Source organism: Fistularia commersonii, chromosome 34 (assembly GCF_037954325.1).
Source record: "Fistularia commersonii isolate RoL2024-O1a breed Wild chromosome 34, RoL_Fcom_v1.0, whole genome shotgun sequence".
Taxonomy (NCBI): Eukaryota; Metazoa; Chordata; class Actinopteri; order Syngnathiformes; family Fistulariidae; genus Fistularia; species Fistularia commersonii.
The window spans coordinates 7,898,478-7,912,416 of NC_141317.1; the positions used below are offsets into that span (position 1 = coordinate 7,898,478).

The window sequence follows — 13,939 nt, forward strand, 5'->3', positions numbered from 1 at the left end:
ATGGCAAAAGTGCACAAAAGGGCAATCCTTCTAGCCTTGTGATTTGTCATTTGTGTGATTTTCAAGCGGATACTTTTTTGTCAGATCTAAGGAGCGTAAATTTAACATTTAGTTTTGTTTAGTATTTTTAATATTTGCACATAGTGTCACTGCACAGACCCGCCCTAAAAAATATTATAATTGGTGTGCAAACACTGTGCAAACACAACCGCTACTATTCGTGGTGATATTTGAAGGGAAGCTACGGGAGTGAAAGCAGGAATTTGAGCTCTTAGGTTGGCAAACAAATCACAAGATAATAATAAGGATTTTAAACCTACTTGATCATGTCTGCTTTTTATACACGAATATTCACTATATCAATCGCTGCCGGTGTGTTTTGCCAGATTATGTTACCTTTCAGGAATTTTAGCTATAAACATAAACAGAGATTAACAGTTACCGAACATAACAACGATAAAGCATTCAGATTTTAACGGAACCGCAGGACTGGATGTGGATACGAGAGTTTCTAGCAAGTTTCCACTAAGGCTTGGCTTCATTGTGTGTTATTTACTTCTCCCTTAAGCAATTGGCAGCATTAACACCAAAGTCCACAGAGTAAATCATGGAACAGGAAGGTACATGCATGCACACGCACACACACACACACACACACACACACACACACACACACACGGAAAGTTAATAACTAGCAAAATATCGGATAAGTCTCCTTGCATGGAGAAACAAATAAAAACATAAAAATTACGACTGAATTCAATCGAAAAAAAAAAAAAAATGAATAGCACGGCTGTTACTTGATAAAAAAAAAAATCATAATCCAACGTGCACAAGAGTGAGAAGGTTTAGTTTTTATTTTTTTGTCCATCTACCATGCCAGTTAATGTATTGTCGCTGTCCCCCGATGGAGGAACGCCGGAACTTCTCGAAAAACCTGAAGCAGACGGTAGGAAAGCAAACACCGCCGTAGCAGAAATACACAACTTTAAACATGTGTACAAACGGATGTTTTACAAAAATGTAAATAGCACCAATGTCGATATACAGTATTCAAAAAAAAAAAAAAAAAGGGTCAAACAAGTGTGCTCACAGACAATGTCGAGTGTGCTTGTCAGCAGAAACCCGTAGCAGCGCATTAGTCCCACGTCATTCACTTTGTTTTTCGTTATCATTCCTGCATCTCTAGACAAACCGCGTAATATCAGAACAATGCAGTCACTTCATATAAGTTAAAAAAAAAAAAAAAAAAAAAGGTAAAATGCTAGGGAGGTGAAGAAAAATGCCCTACAGAATAAAATCTCGAGGGGGAAAATATTGCCCGGCTCTCCGACCATAGGTGTGTCTCTGAATTCTCCGGTCGACTCGCCTCACTTCGCTAAGCTAAATTCCCAGGACATGTGGAGGCTCTGGGGGTCGAGCGCTGCTGGGAAATGACTCTCGCTGCCTCGGATGATTTGCATGTGTGCAGATGGAATGTGAAAAAGAAGCGGAGAAAAAGCAGACGTCACTTCGGGCCGGTTGAGAAAAAAAAAAAAAAAAAAAAAGACGACACACACACGGGTTTTTTTGTTTGTTTTTTTTTCGTAACGCCGTAGCTCTAATGCTATTAGTCTTCTTTTTGGTCGGCCGCTTCCTTGGCTCCGAAGTCTTTGACTCCTCCTTTCAGCTTCGATCGTTGCTCCGAATAGACCGCCGGGCCGCCGTCCGTCCGAGTCAGGTACGAGTCCGAGTGCCTCTCGAGCTCGGCCCTGATCCTCTCCAGATGCTCGGCCAGGCGTCCCAGGCTGCTGCACTGGCCCTCAACATGGCTGACCCTGCTGTCGACGTCCTTCACCTCTCGTTGCACCTCTATCGCCGTGCTCCGGCAGCCTCGAAGCTCCCCGGCTAACTGCCTCTTCAAGGCCACGAGTTCTCCTTTCAGCTGGGCCAGGCGTCGCTCTCCGGCCCCCAGCAGGGAAGCCTGGCGGCCCACGAGTTTGGTGATGTTTTGTACCTGATCGACCAGCTGGTGCTCCCTCTGTTCCCAGCTGGAGTTGGCGTGGCCCATTTCATTGGCGATGAGGCCGATGGAGTCCTTCAGGCCTTTCAGAGTACGGTTGACGGAGTTGATGTTGACCTTCAGGAGAGTGATCTCTCCGGACACCGAGTCCTCCGAGTCCTCCTGGGCGATACGGAGCAGCAGGTTCTGCAGGGTGCCGTTAAGACGGTCCAGCCGACTGGAATGAGCGTTTATTCGGCCGATCAACTTCTTCTCCGCCTCGACGCAGCCCTCCTCGGCCTCGACCCTTCCGGCCGATGGAGTGGAAGGCGAACAAGAGGAGGTGCACAGGAGCTCCAGGTCTATCAGCTGCTTCTGGATGCCGTCCAGGTCGCCTTCGACTCTCCTCCTCACGGACTCGATCTCCGTCTCCAGTGCCGGGACCACCTGGCCTTCCAAGAGCGCCGGCGCCGTGGCGTTGCTGAGCTCCTCCACGGCCACGAACACCCTCTCCTCCAGGGTCTTCAGCTTGTCCTCCAACATGTGTTTGAAGCCGTCCAAACCTCCGGGGAGCCCCAGGAATCCTCCGACGCCGCCCTCCGTCGAATTGAGGCGCCCTTCGATGTCCACCAGGCGGGTGTCGATCACCGTCTCCACGTGGACGCTCTGGTCGGTCAGGGCCGTCTGAAGCTGCCGCTGAGATTCGGTGAGGCCTTTGAGCGACTCTTCCAGCATCAGCGTGCGATGGGAGAGGCTCTTCACCTGCGGCGGCAGAAAGAAAAACGCTCGGCTTTGTGTCGGTTTACGAACCGGTCGGCACGTCGGTCGACAAACAGTCCCGATACCTGTCCGCAGCAGCTCTCGGTGAGAGTCAAGCCCTGGATCTGAGCTTGTAGAGACCCCAGCTCCTCCCGCAGCCCGGTTTCTCGTCCGTCCAAAGACTGCTGAATCTGCTCCTGGCCGTCCATGTGCTCGCGGTGGCACTGCCTTTGGACCGCCCCGATCTTCTCGTCGCAGTGGGACTCCAGACCGCTGATACGACGTTCCAGTCCCTCCAGGATCTCGGTCCGAACACCGGCCAGCTTGGTGTTCAGCATCTCGTCCAACTGGAAAGCGTTGCCGGTAGGAGGTACGGGCCTTCCTCTGGCTCCCTCCATCAGCCTCTTTAACTGGCCGTCGTGGCCCAGGACCATTCCCTGAACACATGAAGAATTTAAGGCGCAAAGAAAACGTCACATTTTCCTAAAAGCAAGAGAACGCTTGAACCAAACTGGGCTTTCGCTTTAACCCTCGTGCGATCTTAACATTACGTTTACTCCCCTTGTCCTACAGGTCAAAAATGACCCATAAGACAATCTTTGTACCCTAGGGCTGTACAGAAGTATCACTTTTTCCAATTATGGGGTCTCTTTCGGAAATAAAATTTCAAGTTGGAAAAAAAATAGGTTAAGGTGTTTTTTCTACAGCTAAGCATGATAGTGGGTGACTTTTGACCCGCAAGACAACACAAGGGTTAAACCTCTTTGCACGTGTACGGGTGTTACTACCTGAATCTCCTGCAAGATGTGAGTCTTCGCCCGCAACTCGTCCCGCACTTCCATCACCCGCCCCGCCAGGTCTCCGAATCCAGCGAAGCTTTCTCCTCCTTCCGGTCCGTCCGGACTCCCGTCGGGGATAACGCCGAAGCCCACGGCCGAGTCGGGCAGGCGGGGATTGTTGGGCAGCAGCGACACCAGAATTTTGTTGGTGTCTTCCCGTAGGGACGTACGCAGTCGTTCCTCAAGCCCGGCCACCACCCCGTTGAGGGTGTCCAGGCCTTGGGTGAGGCGGCGCATGTCCTCCTCCATGCGGTCCAAGCGCTCACCGGTCACCCCCGAAATCCCGTATTTGTGTCCTGCGTTTACGCGCAAAAAGCAAAGTCATTGAGATCCGGAGGGAAAACACAGCCGTGTCGTAAAAACTAGCTCTAGCGGTTACCGTAGTTTGGTTTTCCGCTCACGCCGGGCAGCTGCCCCGTGGGGACGGGCCTCGGGTCGGGTCTGCTCGGCTCCAGCTGGCCTCCTCCGGGCCGCGGGTCATCGGGGGTCCGAGGCCCGTGAGGAAACCCCTTCAGGCCGGGCCGGGTGGGCGGACCGGCGCCCTTGTACGGCGGGACCAGGACGTCCGGCAGCGACGTGGGCCCGTCGTAGCAGCTCTCGCCGGTGAAGCCGGGGCAGCATCTCCATTCCAGCTCGGTCACCGTCTTGAAACCCACTTTGTACTTTGGTTTGTAAAATGTCCTGTACCTGAAAGATTGACACCAGAAAAAACATAAACTGTCGTTTTTCAATCGGACGGTTTCCCCCTCGTCTTCCCTAATTAATTACTACAGACACGGGCCACATGATGGGAAGATGGTCGGTCCGGAGCTGGAGATAAAGGGATGAAGTTGTTCTCTGTGGGATTAACCGCGGATTACAGGGAGATTAGGAGATTAAGATAAAGTTTAATGTAAATGATGTGGCATCAGAGGATTGGGCCAGAGAGATCTCTGAACTTTAGTATTATCTGATTTAGAGCTTAAATTTCCTTTTGATTGGGAATCGACTTTTGCCTTCCTCTTCATTTTACAATTTGCCCGCCAAACCCCAACAAACCGAGAAATTTAGAGAGAAAAAAATTTAACAATGTATCTGGGAGACAAAAATCCTCTCCTTTAATTTCCTTTTTGTATCATATTAGTGAGGGACTTTTGAAATCATATTAATGTATTATTTTATTTATTTTATATATACACACGTATATATATAAATTATATATTTATTGTATATATATATTTATCGTAGTATCATTAAATTATTATTATTATTATAATTATAATTATTGTTGTTGTAATAAAAATAATGATAATAATGAATTAATATAGATTAGAAAGGCTTTAGTAATTTTTTATAACATAACACACAATAATAATAATAATAATAATAATAATAATAATAATAATAATGTTATCACATTTTAGCAATTTCCCTCTGGGGGGATCAAGAAAGTATTCTCATTCTGATATACTTTCAGACATAATTATACGTGAAACACACATGAGTATCACAGGAAGACGCCTTTCTAATAATTTCATAAAAATCAGCATGTTGGATACAAAATGATGTGCATTTATAAAATGTGCATAGAATAAAAGGAACCCCGTTTGATTTAAATGGGGATCATTATTCGAGCGTATTCATTATTTAGTGCAGAACCTGAGGCGTCTCTGTGGGAAATGCAACATGACAGCAATGCATCATGTGCACACTAGAGAGCAGCACTGTTCTGCATTCTGGTGCTCAAAGAGCTGCAGGGTTCTGAAAGTAAAATCTCAAACTAGAACCCTGCAGAAAAACAGAAGGTGCAGAGCATGTTGGGAGGAACTCACATGACAACGGGACATTTCTGTCCCCAGATGCATTTTGTGGTGTACTCGGCCTTCACGAAGGTGGCCACTCCATCCTGCAGGGTGCACGTGATATTCTTCTGGACCACGTAGGCACAGTGGTTTCTGAGAGGGGGGATTACAAACAAAAAAAAAAAAGGAAATTAGCATTAATTATTCAACAGCGTCGTTCAAGGGTGAAAAACCAAGCCTTTGTTTTAAGATTGCGCTTAAGATAAAAAAAAAAAAACCCTAAATTGCGCTAAATATACATATAGATTTTGATAAATTGCTACAAATGAATGTTTATGAATGACATTAAACATGCATGCTGTCGGATCCTAATCCGCCTTTGCATCTGAAGACGTTGCAGTCTGAAAGCTTACTCAAAGTCACTTCTTGAACATTTATTGTTTTGCACGATTGTTTATTCTAAGCTGCGCTGGGAAAGCCTATGATGCTGTAGGCGGGGAGAAGTTTTATGCAAATGAAATTATGATCGTCACAATTATATGACTCATATATTTCACATTGCTGTTAATGCTGACTTGCAGGATAATGCATCATAAATGTCTCCACTGCTAAAGAGCATTTTCACACCTTGCAGTTTCACTGGGTTTGGACAAAATTGCATTCGCCCGTTCACACAGTGATAGTGGCAAAGCTATCATGCTAGGCGCTAACCAGGTTGTCCGCAATGACCAGGGTTGTTTGTTGTCTTTCACGGAAAATTCGGCTGGCGGGAGCCAGGAACGGCGTTGTCCGAGTCACCGGTTGCTGTTAATGTTTTTGTGTGAACGCAGCATTTCGCAACTACGCAGGATCTTTAATGATGCAAGACACGATTTCTTGATGATAAACAGCGTTGCTCTGTGTTTCCTTAGCGCCTCGTGTGCAGGAGGGGGATGAAAACAAATCCTGGGAATTTCTTGAAGGTTCTCACAAAGAGGCTGCTGAGCGATATGAAATTCAATTTGCTTTGACGTTTTAAATAGATGGAAATATTGAATTACATTTTTTCACTTTTTTTATTTTTATACGTTGATTCGGATTCGATAAAGCGAGGGGGGTGGAGGGCAAACAAGTACGAAGACGAGCGAGGAAAGGGAATATCACATGAGCCGTATTCGGTTCGGGGAGTGTTCGGATGTGTCAATATTAATTGAGTTATATCTACTTTGAACGGTTGAATCACGCTGAGAGCTAGACCTCTCCTCTCCTTCCCTCTCCTCCATGCCAGTGGCGCTGTAGCAACTCCTCAAAGTTCTCCTGGTCCCTGCACAGCACAGGAAACGATGATCCGCATTCTGCAGACCCACATGTGAACCATTTTTTCTCATTCAGAGGGGAGCATTTAGCAACACATGCAGAACTCCGTGTTACCGCTCCGCAGCTGTTTCAGAACAAATAGAAGTGCGGGGAAGCGGGGAGGGACACGAGGGCCGAGGAGGGTCTATACTTGCCAAGCGAGCCGTTTGAGAAGGCCTACGAACCGCCATGGCCTGTCAGTCTCTTGGATCAGTGTTTCCCGACCACTTGTGCCACTGAGAGATCATCAGGCGTGCCGTGGAAAAATGCCCACGTTCACCTGATTGGTCCGAAAATTATTTATCCAACGCAAATAACGTGTCTTCCTATGTCTATGTGGGCAGCGCCGCGCCCATTCCATGGCAACGGGTAGTGCATTAACCTGTGCATCTGTGTATCAGAGTGATTAGTGACGCTTTGCGTGACACATTTTTAAAATAAAAAGTACTTGTATCTGCGTAAACAAAAAGGCGGCGTTGTTGAAAACTACCGAGACGAGTGAGAAAGCGGTGAAAGCTGCTATAAAGTTGCTGAACTCATCTCTAAATCCAAACAACCACACACCGTCGGAAAACATTGATACTACCTGCCGGCAAAATCATTGTAGAAGAAATGCTCGGCTCTGGCGTTGATAAAGAAATAGCCAGAGTTCTCTCAAATAATCCCATTTTCAGACATATTGATGACACGTCTTCAGACATCAAAAAAAGTGTTCTGGAAAAGTTGCACATGGGTGGGAAATTTGCATTGCAACTTGACGAATCTATAGATATGAGATATATTAGATTTCACACTAAGTAAATTGAGACTACGGTTTCATTCTGATTCGTTCAAAAACGTTTGTGACATATTTATTCGGTGGTGTGCCGTATATTTTTCTAAAATATGTGCCGTGGCTCAAAAACGGTCGGGAAACACCGTCTTAGAGAAACTGCAGAGCGTGTGAGCGTGTCCGCCGTCGACGGGCCGCCGCGTGGAGGAAACGCTGATGACCTGAACCGACGTGGCGCGTCGGGAGCGTTTTAACACACCTTTACAGATCATCGCGGTTGGTCGTTATCACTTCTGCCGTGTCGAAAGAGGCTGGAACTATGACAGGGAGGATGGAAGCGGCTTCAAACCGACGGGATGTCGATGTTTGCGATACGCCGCGCGTCGCCCTCCTGGACAAATACTGCAACCGTGCCGCTCCTTGCTGTTGTTTCACCTCTGATAAAAACGCTTTCATGCATTTCCCAGTGCCGCCGCCCCACCTGCAGACCCTTATTTTCTTTTTTACATTCCTGTAGGGGGTTAACTCCGATCGCTCCGTCCGCTCACGTTTTCTGCTCGACGCGATTTAGAAACGCGACTCGGGAGCCTTTGACGTAAAAAAAAAAAAAAAAAAAGTTTGTTTTGTTTTTTTCAACATTTGAAGAAAAGATTCAAGCTGATTTTTTTTTTTTTTTTTGATTATCATATTTTCCTCCAAGGGAATACGGGAGTTAGTTTTGCTTTTGAAATCTCCGACTCACATTTGCATAATAAATTGAATCAAGGAAGTGTACTGAATATACATCTACAAATATGTCGATGTATACCGTCCTGCAGACCTTCTGTATGATTCTGTGTAGGAATCCAGATGTACTCGGGGAGATAAAAAAAAGTCCCGGTTCATGCATGTTTTTAAAGATCTGTCCATATCATTTGGGTCAAGGTGAGATTTTATCTTCAGTGTCTTGAGGAAAGAGGCAGTTCTGGCATTTGAAGAACAATCAAACCTTTTGAGAAGAATGCTTCGGCTATCTGCGTTGGTCCGGGGCGGCGGCGGGACAAACCCAACGGCGGCGACAGACCCAACATACGCTGAGTGTGTATCACACACTTTAAACACCCATACACAACAGTCATACAGTTTACCGACCAAATCGTCCGATCCGGACTTATCGTCGCGGGACCTGGAAGAAGCGTTTCGTCGCAATATATCCGATCGATTAACACCTGATCGGAGCGCCTCCTTCGGCTCCTGTGACTCGGCCTTGAATCACAAAGCGCGCAAATCCACCGATACTTCATCCCCGACCGCTTGTGACTTCATCCAATCTCGTGATTTCAAAAAGAAAAAACAAAACTTAATTCTCTCCCCAGAGCCCAGAATAGCTAAGCCATAAAAACAGTATAACCGAATCATCTCATCCGTCTTCGCAAAGCATTCGTCATTCGCTCCGCGTGTCTTCGTTTGACATCGTGTTGGACATCGGGTGGATTCGGAACCGGCGTTTCAGACGCGTGATTCTTTCGAGACCCTCGGGACTTCACTTTGAGGACGAAGGAATTCAGGACTTTGGTATTAAGGGTTGAGTCTCGTGATAAAAACGATAAGGTCAGCCTACAGTGACACAGCTTATCTGGTATGTGACTAAAACCCAAACACTTCACAATCATGTAATACTTGGCTTCGAACTGATGTGGCAGCATTTAAACATCCATTAAAAAAAAAAAAAGAAAAAAAAAAAAGGCGCTTTCTGTTGTTATGGGATCGCGGTGAAATTAGATTTCAGGTATCTGTGAATATTTCCCCGACTGACCTCCCGCTAAACCCCGAGTCACCAGAATGTTAAACTCCCTCCCCCTCCGGGCCGACCTTACCCTCTCCGGGCCATGAAAATAAAAACCCTCTCTTCCCGCCGTGGTCGGAAAGCCGCGCTTAGGATTTTCTCCTCCGTCAGCGTGCTTTCTTTTGACACACTTGCCCCACATACCACCAAAATAATGCCTTTTCTCCCGCCACCGGACCGTGTCATTTTACGAGCGCTGGTCCGATCCCGCTGTAAATATTTCCAGTGTAGCGTTACAGTTGCGCGATCGCTCCGCCGCCTCCCTGGGGTAAAGCAGAATTCCCATCTCGGATTCTCACGTGGAGCGTTTTTTTTTGTTTTTTTTTCGCAAATATTATCGCCGCTGGAACCTCCACCCTCCGCCGGGCCCAAAACAACCTCGAGCTTTTCCTTCCTGGCGACCTTTTCCCTTTTTGTGGTTCTTGCATATTCTGCAAACTGCAGGTAATCTCTGTTTAATTATGTTTTTATTTTTCTGCTTCTCTTCGTTACCTCACCGCTCCCCCCTGACATCCTCCATTCCCTCCGTCGCCTCACTTGTTTTGACGGCGCGGCACCGAAGGGCTCGCCCTCCTCATTACGAGACGCTCCCTCACCTGCGGGAGGTCCGGACTACTTGATCTCCGAAAACCCCGCTTCTGTTGCCTCTCCGCTGATTTACGACAGGGACGAGCCCGAGAAAAAAAATTTATATCAACTAATACGTCTGCTCCGGGGAGCATCTCTTTGCATTTAGGTTTTTAATGAAATCTATCCGCAGCCAACTGGCAGGAGGCGCCACGGCGGACGGATGATTAACGATACTCCGGTGGTCGCCGATTGTGGTCGAGGGAACGATGTGATGTTTCCAGTTCCAGGACCGAGGAGATTACGTTGTCGTTCCGAGGCGAGGTCAGCTGCGAGCGTTTTAAAGCAGAAACGCCGATTGTTATTTTCACATGCGCTTAAACGACGGCCCGCTGTCCTTGTTACAGAGAGGAAGCCTCGTATTACAAGACACTTTCTGTTCCCCGCAGATGATTTTAGATGCTCAATAAACCCTGGAAACTGGCTTTTGTCGGTATCCTTTCTTATGATAAGATGCTTAAAACCCGGCTTAAATCCCTTTTGTGACTTTCTTTACCCTCGGGCGTTTCTCGACACTCGTAACCTTCTCGTGAACAAGAGTAGTTTTCTTGGTTTTAAAAGGTGTTTCAGTTGTTAACTCCAAGAGAGAGAAAGGCAAACAAGCAAAAAACAAAACATTGTGTTGCTTTTTGTGTGTGTGTGTGTGTGTGTGTGTGTGTGCGGCGCCGACTGAACAGTAAAACACGTCAAACAATTCAAAATATAAATCATATCATCGCAACAGGCGTGATTCAAACATTATGACAATGGACTGCTCAAAAAAATAAAGGGAAAACTTAAACAACACAATGTAACTCTCTATCAGTCACAAAATCAAAGTGTCCACTTTGTGTTACATCAAACTTGGATCAGCCTGTCGTGTGTTTTTACACTTTCATCAGATTTCCATTCATTCGTATATTCATACATTTGATTTCCATTGATCATTTTGGTGTCATTTAGTCGTCGGCACCTTCGACTGTGTAAAGAACAAAGTATTTAATGAGTATATTTCATTCATTCGGATCTGTGATGCGTTATTTTTAGTGTTCCCTTTATTTTTTGGAGCGGTCTACATGAATGATGCTTTCTGAAAGCTATTTATATCATATTAAGATAATGGAAATGTGTCAGACAGGAGGAGCAGCAACTATAAACTATTACAAAACCTGCTTGGGGATAATTATCTATACCTCCATCCACGGTAAGAAATCCATTGAGAAATCTACGGTTTCTTAGTGGGTAAATAGGAAGGTTGTGTCAGACAAAGGGTTAAAGCGTACAGACTTTGAGAAGTGGGACAGAGGACGACCTCTGCATGTTATAACCTTGAACGTTTCATTCGTTCATAATTAAACGACATACAATACAGAAGAATTCGTTTTGTACGGATCCCGGAATCCAAGAGGCAACGCAAAACCGCCTCAACTTTGCATTCACATCCAAAAGACGTCATGAGAAAAGCCAAGTGTATGGAGGAGGTCAGACGGATGCTTTCGGACGGGAGCTTCGGGCTTCGCTCTCCGGCTTCCGTGACCCCTGACGGGAGAGCGCCTCCGTTCTTACCTTCCGCCGATCACAAACTGTCAACAACAATCTGACCTCTGGCTACTCCGTGGCCTTTCCTCCTTGATCTCCGTCCCGTACGTCACGGAGAAGCCCTTGGAAATATCTCTAATCTGATCCACGATGACACGCGGCATCTGCTAGGAACCTAATTGATTTACGCAAACCTATTACCCGGTGAAAGATATACGCTCCTGGATTAACTTTCACCTGTTTCTTTTGTTTTTCGCAGCGTCGTGATGTTATATCTCGAAGACGCCGTTCTCGTCGGCATGTGAAAAGTATTACACGGCGATGGCGAATCAAAAATGTCATTAAAAAAAAACAGCCCAGTCGTTGTTTGATAGCGCCGCTGACGTCATCGTGAGATGCCACGGTCGGCGGGGAGGAGGTTTTCCCACAGGGGCCGAGCGGTTTTATTTAATAAAAACGTCTGGATGTGGAATTAAATCACTTAATTTCCTGCCAAATAATAAATTCACTTGCACACCACAAGTCTGCAGAAACAGCGGAGCGACTTTGACGCATAACTCGCATCGCTTTGCCCGTGAAAAGGCGAAAAAGCACATTTTGAAAATGTTGAAAAAGTAACGACAAAACGGACACGTACTTTCAGCCAATAGGAAGTCGTAGCGTGCGAGTTTATTTTGAGGCTCTATTTCCGACGTCCGGTCAGGTTGACTCCGGAGTTGGACTCTTGGACGCGCTCAGAAAAACACAACAACCCCCTTTACAACCCGCTCGTCGTATTACGACCTATCGTAATACGATCTATCGCGTCCGCTCGATCTGTCAATCACAGCCGGGCTGGGGAACGTATCTGGGAAATATTACGACGCTGAGTAAAGACATCTTTTCGCACCGCTGTCAGACAAATTCAAGCCAAATGACGCTCGGGAAGCGCATACGAGGGACGTCGGGACGCCGCGTTCAGAAGTTATCGAAAGGGATCGCAGCAAATCCTTTGGCTATTTAGGCGTAGCAGTGACCATAAACAGGTAGTCCGGAAAAAGAAACACCTTCCCGTTTTGACGGGGTTATTCTTAATGGGTCGGGATGCTGAGGTGTCCTTTCTAAAAGAGCGGCGGTATTTCGTGACAGTTGGAGTGAAGCGGCAGGTCGCCGGAGGAGCTGTCCGAAGCTAGAAGAGGTTCTCGGAAGGGGGGAAAAACAAGCAAAAGGGACGGAAAGCCCCGAACCCTCGCGAACAAGCGTCGGCCACCTCCATCCCGAAGTCTCTATTTCAGTTCACGACTTCATGGATCGCAGATAAAATGAAAATCCCGGGCGTGTTACTCGTCCCCGCCGGCGCGGTTTACCGTCTCGACAATATCATTTCGCCGCAAGCGACGGTAAATCATCACCCTGTCATCGACCGAGCGCTGCTTTCTCTGCACCGACGAGAAAGTAATCACCGCTCTCTGCTGATAACCGCACGTCGCAGTTTTTACAACGACCCCCCCCCCCCCAGCGGCCGCAGATGGTTTTAGGTATAAACTGCACCCGGGGCCCGATGGCGAGCGGGAGAGAACGCACCGTCGACTTAAAAGTCTAATACCGAGCTGATGCTTTAACTACAAACACATTTCTGCACATTAGCGGTGACATGTGGCTCCCGGAGGGAGGGAGGGAGGGAGGGAGGAAGGGAGGGGGCAGCGCTCACATCCAGCACTCCGGGACAGTTGAAATATGTTTTGGAGTTCCGCGGCGTAAGAGGAGCTAAGAGAAACACCACGAGTTCTGTGACATTTGCACAACGGAGCACTTACTTGTGGCGGGTCATGGGCTTGTTTGGCGTGTGGTGAGGATTGAGTCCAGCCTTGTACATGCTGTATCTGTTCCCGTAAAACGGATTGACGTGGCCTCCGTAGAAAGTTCCTTTACAGTCCACTAGCGACAGCAGGGCTCCGAGGAAAAAGGTCTCGGCGACCAGTTGACACAACTTGGTCGTCATCGTCGCGGTTAAGTCTCGGTTAATCCCCGCCGCCGCAGAATTAGGAAGGAGCGATCGCCGTGGGTTTCCTCAGGATGCTGCCCCGGTGTTTCTCTGAGTGTTTTCTTCAGAGGGCCCTGGAGGAGACATGGAGCCCACGAGTCCGGAGCATCAACAGCATCTCACGCCGCACGTCCTCAGCTCGCGCGGCTTGAGTACATGGGGAAGAGGAGAGGGAGAAAGCGAGTGAGGGATGAGGAGGGAGTGGAAATAAAGAGGGGGCAAAAAGCACAAAGGTGTGCTGAAGGAGGAGGAAAGAGAGAAGGGGGGAGAGAGAGAAAAAGAGAGAGAGAGAGAGAGAGAGAGAGAAAGCGTCTCCAGAAGAAGTTTCAGCTCCATGCACACACAGAAGTATGTGCGGGACCTGCTAACTAGGTTGGACCCTCCTAGTCCCCTGCACTCTGCATGAGTGTGTGTGTGTGTTAGTGTGTGTGTGTGTGTGTGTGTGCAAGGAGCAGTGTCTGAAGGGGGGAGGAGGGTGA

At 47.4% G+C, this 13,939-nt stretch overlaps 1 protein-coding gene across 2 annotated transcripts; it reads right to left on the bottom strand.

The window, feature by feature from the left end:
* Positions 1–493: 493 nt before the first annotated feature.
* emilin3b (elastin microfibril interfacer 3b) lies at positions 494–13,612 on the bottom strand. 2 transcript variants are annotated; one of them, XM_086141948.1, is made up of 6 exons: positions 13,234–13,612; positions 5,391–5,513; positions 3,959–4,266; positions 3,529–3,875; positions 2,827–3,177; positions 494–2,743 (listed from the first exon to the last, which is right to left on the bottom strand). In XM_086141948.1, the coding sequence occupies exons 1-6, from the start codon at positions 13,416–13,418 to the stop codon at positions 1,610–1,612; spliced, it is 2,448 nt and encodes an 815-aa protein (XP_085998074.1). In that variant the 5' UTR covers positions 13,419–13,612; the 3' UTR covers positions 494–1,609. The 2 variants fall into 2 exon arrangements, with proteins under 2 accessions (XP_085998074.1, XP_085998075.1); XM_086141949.1 differs by lacking the exon at positions 13,234–13,612 and adding an exon at positions 6,565–6,618 and having other exon boundaries at positions 495–2,743.
* Positions 13,613–13,939: the final 327 nt, after the last annotated feature.